This window comes from Gouania willdenowi, chromosome 7 (genome assembly GCF_900634775.1).
Source record: "Gouania willdenowi chromosome 7, fGouWil2.1, whole genome shotgun sequence".
NCBI lineage: Eukaryota > Metazoa > Chordata > Actinopteri > Blenniiformes > Gobiesocidae > Gouania > Gouania willdenowi.
Genome location: NC_041050.1, coordinates 13,300,511 through 13,311,313, shown reverse-complemented (window position 1 = coordinate 13,311,313; position 10,803 = coordinate 13,300,511). Strand labels below are relative to the sequence as shown.

The window sequence follows — 10,803 nt, the reverse complement described above, 5'->3', positions numbered from 1 at the left end:
AGTAAAACCGAGGCTGATGTCAGGAGTTTCTACTGTGCTTCTGCTTATAGTGAGGACTGAGGAGAGGAACGGAGCGGCGTCACGTCGGTGCAGCTCCGCCGCTGCAGCAGCCACTTCTCCCGGCCCCGCAGCCTCACATCGACCCCTCTGGAATAATCACAGAATAATAACGCGAGAGTTTGCAAGTTGTCCGTGGACTGTGTGGTGGCAGCTGTCAAAGGTGGAGTACTGGATACGCGCGTGACACGTTACTCTTAATACCGCACGCGAATCCCGAATTAAACCCGAGGTAAGAACCCGACCCGCACCGAGCGTCCCTCGGCGTTGTCTTTCCTTCCTTTGACTCCTTCCGTCGACATTATTATTATACTGCACGACTCAACACATTTCTGTGCCTCCCTTTGGCTTCAGTCAGCGCAAGGATTTTTTTTTTTTTTTTTTTTTTTTTACTCCTCCTTCGTAATAAAGTCGCCATTTTGCTTCACTGCCTTTATAAACCGTTCCATATCCTAATATTTTTCTTGGTAGCAGACGGAACCTCTGCTGTCATTCGTGGACCTTTCTGGACTGTTCGCGGAGACAGCGCGACATATAAATGCAGGAAAGGAGGGGGGCAAAGCGGCTGCACAGATAAGGTGGAAGTGTCCTGGATTTGTTGGGGCTGTGCGGATCAAAGTGTGTTTTCATCTCCCGGGTTATTTTCGTCCACCTGGTCGTCGTCGTCGTCGACGTCTGCAGAACCAGGGGAGTAGGGAACCGGACCACGGAGCCTAGCCTCAGAGTGACCGCTGTTTGACACGCAGCAGGCGGGGTTGCCATGTAACGCCACTTTTATTGGCTAAAACATCACTTTTTGGTGGCTGTCAACCCGACTCTCTCCTCCCTCAAGTGGAGACCGGATCCCCCCCTTGCCTGCTGGGTGACTCACCCCACAGACCAGGTAGGTGTGGCCGGGCACGAGGAGGGTTAGAGCGGTGTCCTTTGATCATGATGACAGCTACCGCTCAGTGACATGTGGTTGTTGACAAGCGGGCCACGTGTTTTCTAGTCTACCTGCTACTTTGGAGAGAAGTAGTTTTACAAGAACACAGCAGAGTTTGTCCTGAGGTGGTCAAAGTACTCACCTTTATTACTTCAGTGAAAGATACTACTCCAATAGTAGCTCAGTCAAACTATTACTTCAGTGAAAATATTTGCTTAAAAAAAAGCAAAAACAAATATTCAAAGTAACTAAAAAGGTTCAACATAATTTTCTTCTAAATAATTGTCAATAGGAAAACACTGATGCACAATCTGTTTGTTTCTCAAACATTTTTTCTACAACTTGGCTCACTTCTTTAATTTTCAAGCCTCAGGCTGGCATGCAGACAAGCTTGTTGAGGAAATTCTTAGTTATTCTTATTGTTCAGCTGGAATCAAACAATCAGATAAACATAGCTTAGCATCCAATGTTCATAATGATTTTATCCTTTTTTCTCAGCTTAAAACCTACTACAAACAACTGAATATCCTACCTATATCTTGCGATGGTAATATAGTTATTCCAGGGTTATAAATGGAAATTATGGTTAAATGTGTGTGTTTTAGGATTTATAATATTGTTATGACAAGTCTTGTTGACCTGATGGCCCTGGACTTTCTGAGGAGTTTGCCAGTTCTCTATCTATAATTTAGTCTTAAGTCAAAAGTTGTTTGCAGGAGCTTTTTGATGTGGCAGAGACTGTGGCTCAGTGGTTGAGTCGGGCGTCCAAACACCGAAGCGTTGGGGGGTTTGAATCCCGCTCTAGCCAAGTCATTGTGTCTTTGGGCAAGGCACTTCACCCACATTGTCTAGTATGAATGTGGTGTGTGAGTGAGTGTTGGTGGTGGTCAGAGGGACCGATGGTTCACTATGGCAGCCTCGCCTCTGTCAGTGTGCCCCAGAACTGGCCACAATAGTAGCTTACCACCAAAGAATAATGCTCATCAATGTAAAGCGCTTTGAGTGTCTATGAAAAGGTGCTATATAAAACCCAATGCATTATTATTATGTGTGGAAAAGTCATTTTCTCTGCCATTTGATGGACTGTCTGGAGACAACAATGCATATCCAATAGGGGTGCCAACTTTTTCACTTCAGATATTAAACCGATATTGAGGCCTTGGGTATTGGCCGAGACCGATATCAATCCGATTCGATATTTGCACGAACCATACATAGTTTTATTACTTATTTTGTAGTGTGGAAAGTTAGAAAAGACTTGATCAGGTGATATTACTCAAAGACAGAACAATAGTCAGAAACAGTAGGTATGCGAGAAACTGACCAATTCATTAACCAATGGGTAACATACATTTTAACCTGAAAAATGAGAATATTCTACAAAAAAAAAATTATTCAAAGACCCTGGAAAATAACATCAAAAAATCCAATAAATATTTAAAAAAATAATAGATTTTTAATGTGCAAAATAACCACTAGTTTACCTTAAAAATATTCTACAATCGAATAGAATACATTTAAATAAAGTAGAGGCTCTAAAAAATAACTTCAACAACAATAAAAACAAATTATACTTTTAAAGTGCAAATAACAATTCAAGTTATCTTAATTTTTTATTTTTTATTTTTTTTTAAACAAAGATCTTTATGACCCTTATGAAACAAATGACAATAGTTTATAGTTATAGAGAGCATTATAAAGGTTTTATTTGCTAAAGAGGGAGATTGAATTGAAAACTCTGTCCTTTTTGTTTACCACATAATAAACTTGTCCTTTTTAGGATGCTTTGCTAACAGAATGTCAGAAGATGAATGGTCTTTCCCAAGTAAACGGCTGACTTTGTCTGTCGTGTCCCTTGTTGTTTTTGGAAATATTAAATTTCAAATTATTCTTTGCCATTAGAGAGTTGGTTTGCTGATTATTATAAAGAAGATTCATACTCTTCCGCTATGGTGAACAAATTATGTTTAAAAAAAGTTACCAAAAGTAAATAGGGAGTTGTGTTGAGCATGAATAGAAATAATCTTGTATGTTTGTCTTCACCAAGTTGAAAAACAATATTTAAAACACCGTAAATATATCCCTGGATCAAGAATTTTGTCATCTACAAGAGAACTACAGAGTTGACTGTTATTTCTTTTTTACTAGCACACACTAGTTGCTGGTTCTGAGCTTTAATCACTAAATTTGATCCATGTTTTAGGCCACAGGGGGAAAAAAAACAGATCTTTCTTCCTTATTTGTATTAGCAAGGTGATTCAATCAGTAATCTTATACTACAGCAAGCAGCTGTTGAACCTAACCAAACAAACAGATAGGCTAAGGTTGCTGATAGTGAACCATGTTTGGTGTTTGAGATTCTTTTTGGTTTGTCAGTTGGTTTTACAAACAGATGTGAGTAGTTGTCACTTAGTTTTAAGACTAAGGTTGAAACCTTCATAGTAAATTTTTACCGTATATTGATGAAGGCTCAGTAAACGTGGCAGTGTGAGGAGAAGAGAAAGCCAGACACCTTTAGTCAGCTCGCACAGGAGACATCCCAACACGCTGCTATGAATAAATAAACAATAGATATATATATATACAGTATACTCTCTTCCAGTAACCAACTAAAACCTATTGATTGATAAAACAAACAGTTTAGCAAAAAGAAAGGGTAAATGAACAATTCTTTCATAAGGTGCAAAAGCGGAAACCACAGAAAAACTGCCTCAGATTATCTGGAGTTCCCCAAAGTTTCAGGAACAGCCTTCAACGGCCTTCTGTTATTGTTGCAAGGATGATTGAGAAATAGGCTACTCATTAATCACTTACTGACACATCTAATACAAAATATTACCTACACCCAAGTAGGGCTGGCCAAAAAAAAAATTGATTTAATCAATTAATCAAATTTGTAGATAAAAAATGTTTTTATTTTTCCACCACTGTTTTTTCGGACTTTTCCGCATTCCGTCCTTGTGTTGAGCGATTCTCAACTGGTGAGTCGGGACCCAAAAGTGGGTCGTGGACCTGTACTGGGTGGGTCGCCAACAGCTGGTCAAAAATAAATAAATACTTAATGTCTCTCATGTTGGACTTGCCTTTTATTTTGAAAGAAACCTTTCTTTTGACAAACATGCTGTGAACTGCATGTTGCACAGGAAAATATATAGATTTATGATTTAAAAAGGATTATGTGTGTTTTCAACAGCTATTTTTCAAAAACTAAACTTGGTTGGTTGAAATCTAAATAAAGTGGGTCACGATTTAATGACCGTGGCAAAATGTGGGGTCCCAGGGTGAGACCAGTTGAGCACCCCTGTCCTAGCGTGATGTGTGCCACAGGCATGTTTAATTTTTTATTCGTACTATGCTGAGATGCTGAGGGAAGAGTTTATTATTTTTTTGATTGTAAAGTTATATGTTATAAAATATGTAGTTATCTGAGTTCTTAAGTTGCTGTTGCACTTTTGCTTAAACCTGGGTTAAAGCTTGAAATTGTTGAATGACAGAGCCTCATTAACTTTTTATTTTGGGATTGTTCTATGCATTTTAACTCATGAGGACAATCACAGCAATAAAGTTGCACTTTTGACAATATATCTGATGTCTGCAGTTCATTTCGAATCGAAACTCAAATTTTTCTTTTAAAAATCAGAGATTTTTTTTTTCTTGGCAAAATCGGCCAGCCCTATACCCAAGCCATTAGGGGCCAAATGTATTAATTAAGGTTCCTCAGGTGCTGTGCTGTGATCATTTAATACCAAGGAAAGAAGAGCCAAAGACACTGAGTAGCCCCCACAATGTGACCCTTAGTGGCTGCTGTTGTAATTCATTATGAATATGACATCAAGTTCTACCAAACTGAGGGTTTGTAATCAGTATCAGTTTGCATAATCACTGATTGTCTGCCTCTATTCATTAGATTGCTCCATGCTGATGGGAAATGTGAGTTCAACCACAGGGAGCCTAAATTGATATGTGCTGATGGTGATGTGACATTTGTAAACGAATGATCAACAATGTTACAAATTGAGTTATTGTCGACATAGGAATTGGCCAATGATTAGTGTGGAAAACTGGATCATGTAAGCCAATCTCATGGCCTGTCATTGGAAATAGTTTTATTCCCAGTGATTATTATTAGAGGACAGAGCTGTTTGATACGATGTCCGTCTTTGACTCACCTTTTGTCTAATGGGAAACGTATGAGGCTCTTGTGTGTAGTGAGAGTATTGATTTTGAAATGAAACATAGTTGACCATGGTAGGTCACACTATCATTATCACTGTAATGTAATGCGCACGCCTCCACCCCAATAACCTTTTGTTCAATATCGCAGATGGCCAACATGAAAGATTCTATTATAGAACAATGAGACAGCGTCATTAAAAGCTATTGATGTGCTAGACAGCTCGTAATGTTTTCACAAACATTGGAGTGGGCTATTGAGCAGTCCAAAGCCTCCTGATATCGCCCCTGGCTATCTGTCTATCTTATATGTTTGTACCCTTTCATCACAGCAGGCATGGAAAACCCAAGTGGCCCCCGGCTCGGGAAACTGTCCTCATCAGGGCCCCCAAGGGTCCAAACCCTGAAGCATGGGCATCCTCAAGAGCATGTCCGGACCATACCCGATCCTGAAAACAACAACAGACACAGTGAGTGATATTTTAAGGGACTTAAGTTGATGGAAATTGTCTGTAGCTTTAGCTTTTTGCTAAAATTTGAATGTAATAGTCTGACTTTTTGCTTTGGCTTTTCAAAATCTAGTTGTTGTTAGTCTAGGATTTGATCAGCCTTACTCTTCTGTGAATGGATTATGCTTTATTAAGGTTGAATGGTTCCACCGTCAGTGTAATTCTATCCCTCTCACCATATAAGGCTGTGGAAAGTACAGTAATTTTTCTGCCTAGTGAGAAACCCAACCAACCAAGTATTGCCAAACGTTAACATGAGTGAAACTCCGAGCCATCTGGGTGGGGATGGAAGATTTTTGAAAAGAGACTGAGAGCCAGGCTGGGGAATTATTTTTCAATCCAATAACCAGCAGATCATTATGCCTGTTAATAGCGAAAAGCAGGCCTGGAAAACTGGGGCTCATCTAACGTGACCCAGTTGTTTTTGTTGCTAAAAAAAAATAGCCTCTCCCAGATACACAGCACAAATACTGGCCTAGGTGCTGCAGTTATCATTCTGTGTTAATATTCAACCTCCACAGGTTGGTTTTTCATACATAGGGAGTGCGTGTGGACGTTCTTGTTTTTGTCTGTGCTTTTTGTTGTCAACAGACAAAGCTGACTTTAATAAACAGATTAGAAAGTTTTGGATCACATAACCTACTTTGCACTTGTTTTCTGCATGTGTAATGTTGTGGTTTTGAGAAATTTGATCCATGGAAATTACAAATGTGTTTCCTTTGCTGTGGTAGCCAAGGGCCTCTGATTTTCCGTTTCAACATTTCCCAAAATCCGTTTCAAGGATTCCCCATATCTGCATCACTTAACACTTTTATGTTTCTTCATCTTTTCTTGTTCAGATGACTTTGCTGGCTATTAAACTTCCTGAAATCATACCATACAAGTAAATAAATAGCGAATCAAGTCAAATACTTATAATTTCATATGTTATATGCTTCAGATGATTTATGTATATTCAGTCACCTATTTCCTGGTGTAACAAAGCAAGTTGATGTGTGATATTGTCCCAAAGCATGCATGTAAGGCGTTTCTGTGTCATGTTGGTGCCTGATTTTAAATAAAGAGAGAGAGAGAAAAAAAAACGGGTGAACTGACCACTGTAGACTTTAAGATGACAGTCCACTTCCCATTACATGTTGTTAAAACAGCTCAGAATTATTATGGCTCTAGCCAGTCAGGGGATTTAATGCAATGGATAATATGATAAAGAACTGCAAGATGGTTTCTCTTTTGAATCATTGAAATTGTAAATCAAGCAAAATCTCACTCTGTCAATGACACTTGTTCATTAGGACTGTTTTGTGCATCTCTGCAGCTATGAGGCAAGATGGGGGATAAGTGTGATAGTGGAGGAAATGCAGGTGTGAGGATTAATTTTGCGTGCATGCATGCATACGAGCACAAAGACCAATGAGGTTTCAAATGACAGCCTTATGACAGCAGGACTTTAATGCCAGGCCCAGCGATGCCATCTGCTGACCCTGTGTTTTTTCCTCAGCATCAATAATAGCCTCTCGTTTTTTGTTATTCCAATGTTTTCTCACGCTTCGCGTTACTTGTTTGTCAGCCAATACTTCCTACAAATCTGTTCAAAAATCTCTAATACTGCCACTTTCTGTTGAATCCCCACTACTACAATCATTACTACCTAATGGCCTTTTTTAAAAAGAATATAGAGCTTGAGATTGAATAATGTTTGTTTGAGGTTTTTTTTATTTACCGGTACTTCAATAGTCTTGTCTGCATTGTCCTTTATGTGGCATTGTTTGTCTTCTTCACACATAGATACATTTTTACTATCCTTCAAAAAAAACAAGCTTTTGTCATGCAAAACCTTTTAATGTAACATCAAATTTAGTTTTACACTAATGCTTTTTTAATTTATTTGTTACTTTTAAAAACTCCTGTGAAGTCAGTCTTGTGTTTTTTAAAAAAAACATTTATTCGCCTTGTTGGGGGAACTGTTGTCGTCTCCCAAGAATTCACGGGTCATATATGTGACCAGTCATGCAAAGCTGTTTGGATTGAATGTCACTAAACACGTTGTTGGCTGTCGGCCAAATCAGCATCAGACACTACATTGGGGGGTTCAATAATATGAAGCATGCAGTAAATGAAGAGGACAGTAAAATCATTGTTGGTTTGAAGAAGCTGTCAAGGTAGCCAGTTGAAGCATTACATGTGGTTTAGTGTTGGTGGTAAACTGATCGCCTATGGCAAGTGGGTGTGGTGAGCTCAGAATTCTCTCACCAAGTCATTTCTTGTACAGAAGCTCAAGCGGCATCAAAATCTAAAATATTTCTTATGTTCTTATATATCATAGATATGTCATCCAGTAAATAACCAGGACATACACGTTACAATCAAGGACACTAAAACATTTTGTTTGTTCTATTTATTTTCAATGGCGGTGTTTACCACCTCACCACATAGCTGGCCCTGTGCTACATGTAAATAAGAAAGCCTTCCTTAATCCTTTACGATCGAGGACAATTTTTCACTACATAATTAAGTTATGTTGTAAGTTAATTGTAAGATTTGCCAATCAGGCCCTGCTTCTGCATTGATACTGGTAATGTCTGGTTATTGAAGAGAAACTCAAGGTTGACCTTTTGTAAACTGCTATCAAGCTAGAATATGCAATTAGTCCTGGATTACAATGTTATGGTGGAAATAAAACCTTTTTATATGGATTTTGTATACAATCCTTTCAGCTTTGTGTGTACTCTGGTTTCCCCTGTCATTAAACCTATGCATGAAAGACATATATGTCAATGTTGGCTAAATGGGCAAGGCACGGTAGGTTTATTTATATAGGCCATTACATGCACAAGGCAACTGAAAGCTTTAAAAAAATTACAGACAGTTGTTCTATATTGTTTTTGTACAGTGAACAGTGGAGACTGCATTTGTATTTGGAGTTGTTTAGATGTTAGACAAGAAATTAATGAATTAATTATAACTTTACCTTAACCAAATTAAGAGAAAAATATCTCAATGTTGTAATTTACTTGGTCCACATTGTCGGCAGTAAGTTGATCTTGTTTCTCATGATGGTTATATTCCATCAAGAATTGTCACCGATTCTGTTCATAACTCTTATGAACAGAACCTCTAGGCGCAGGCAGGGCATTGAGGGGGTCTGGTTTGGTGACCTGAGGATTGGGCACTGCTTTTTGCACCAGATCGATTCGCAAACAAATGTGTGGCAGCTGGGATGAAAGCCTAGCACCTCCATATCTGAGTCAATGGTTGATAGAATGAAGTAAAAACTCTTCCATGCAGCCATCTGTGGGACTCAACGTCCCACAATGCAATGCACAAAACCTTTCCGACAACGTCAGCGAGAGCTTTCACAATAGCGATTTTCTTTTTTTACCTTTTATATTTCTTGCCTTGCAAAATATCTTTGTTTTATCTAACAGGCACCAGCAGACCCCCTCTGGTGCCTATTTCCAGCTATCATTGGGCTAGATGGGGGAACACCCTGGAAAGGGCGCTAATCCATTGCAGGGCAACATACACACAGACAGACAACCAATCACACTCCCATTCACTACTACAGGCAATTTAGAGACTCCAACCAACCTGGCAGTCATGTTTTTGGATTGTGGGAGGAAGCCAGAGTATGCGGAGAAAACCCATGCAAGTACGGGGAGAACATGCAAACTCCAACCAAGTGTCTACCTGTCTTCAACTTTTCCATTTAAATTGTTTATCGTCAACAAAGATTTGTTACACATTTGTTACTCTTCATTGGGATTTTTTTTCTTAATTTTTTATATCGTATCGTGAGTATTTTGTATTTTGAGCCCCATATTATATTTCGTATCGCATCATGGGTCGACTATGTTGATACACCCCTAGAATGGACTCAAGTATTCACCTCAGGTCTTGAACCCTGGACCTTCTTGTTGTGAGGCGCATGTGTTAACCACTACAGCACTGTGCGCCGTGTTTGTCAAATGTCTTATTAAGTGAAGAAGAAACATTTCTTCCGACTCTGTGACTAATCTCAAGTTTGAACAACGAGCAAAGAAATTCCAACTCTGCTTACAATTTATATAATTATATAATTTAACAATAAATTTAAGAAATGGCAGTACAAACACATTTTTCTAATAGCAGGAGTTGCTCAGTATATAAAGGATTAGCTCGTTTTACTCACAAAGAAAGTGAGAGGGAGTGCTGAAAGAGAATAGCAGAAGGGGGGGTGCAAAGACAGAGTAAGTCACACGGAGAGTCTGGTTTTCTTTCACTTAGCTAGAGTGTCTGGATAGAGGAGCTGCTTTGGTGCTACTTGTCCTCACAGCTCTGTCTGCACGCTGTGTGTAATCACAGGGAATATGGGGAGGTCTTCTAAAGGTGTGTATATGATTGTATAGATTCTGTCACGCACAAGTGTGTGTTAGTGTTATGTGGGGTGAAGTGGGAAAAAGAAATGGCTTTAAAAATAGCAAAGGATGTTGGAATGTCTAAATGTGTGTGTATTGCAGTGTATTATCAGAAAAAGCATGTCTTACAACTGGGTGGAATTGTTTTGTACTTGTGTGTCCCAAACCTACTGTGCAGGAAGAGACAAAGGCTTCTGTGTGAGTGTTTGTCAGGGAAAACAAATGAGTGTTGTGTGTTCGCACCCGTGTCTGTGTGTGGGTCATGTGTGAATCCATGCATTCAGGGAGGGCAGCGGGAGGAGCCGTAGTCGTAGCTAGGAGAACTCGTGTTATTTCAGATCATTAGACAACTGCCTGCACTCCTGGGTCTACGCTCATCTCTGGCTGTTAACCTGTGTGTGTGTGTGTGTGTGTGTGCGTGTGTGCGTGCGTCATCAGTTGCTGACAGCTGGGAGTCAAGTCATACTCTGACATTAGCTCAACAGTTGTTTTCTCCCTAACCAGGCTTTAGAGTTGTTACAATGGACCTGGGTTCTTTAACACTCAAACAAAGGCTTTACAGCATTCCCACGGATCATAAAAAGTCTTGAAAGGCATTAAATTAATTAATCTAAAAATAAGGCCTTAATTGTCATTAAAATGTCTTAAATCAGTGTTTCAAATGTCTTAAATTTTAACACATCCAAGTACGATTTTTGATTTTAATTAGTCTTTGTTTTTAAAAGATATATAGATTTTACCATAA

The 10,803-nt window shown here is 39.1% G+C and overlaps 1 protein-coding gene across 7 annotated transcripts in view; it reads left to right on the top strand.

Moving 5' to 3' along the window:
- znf512b (zinc finger protein 512B) overlaps positions 1–10,803 on the top strand; it is a 36,839-nt gene continuing 26,036 nt past the window's right edge. For 2 of the 7 annotated variants that reach the window (XM_028452590.1, XM_028452585.1), the window contains exons 1-2: positions 1–289; positions 5,488–5,625. In XM_028452590.1, the coding sequence (XP_028308391.1) occupies positions 5,493–5,625 (133 nt within the window). In that variant the 5' untranslated portion in view covers positions 1–289; positions 5,488–5,492. Of the gene's footprint in view, positions 290–528; positions 941–5,487; positions 5,626–9,947; positions 10,030–10,803 lie in introns of those variants that run through there. The other 5 variants (XM_028452587.1, XM_028452588.1, XM_028452586.1 and 2 more) reach the window with 5 other exon arrangements.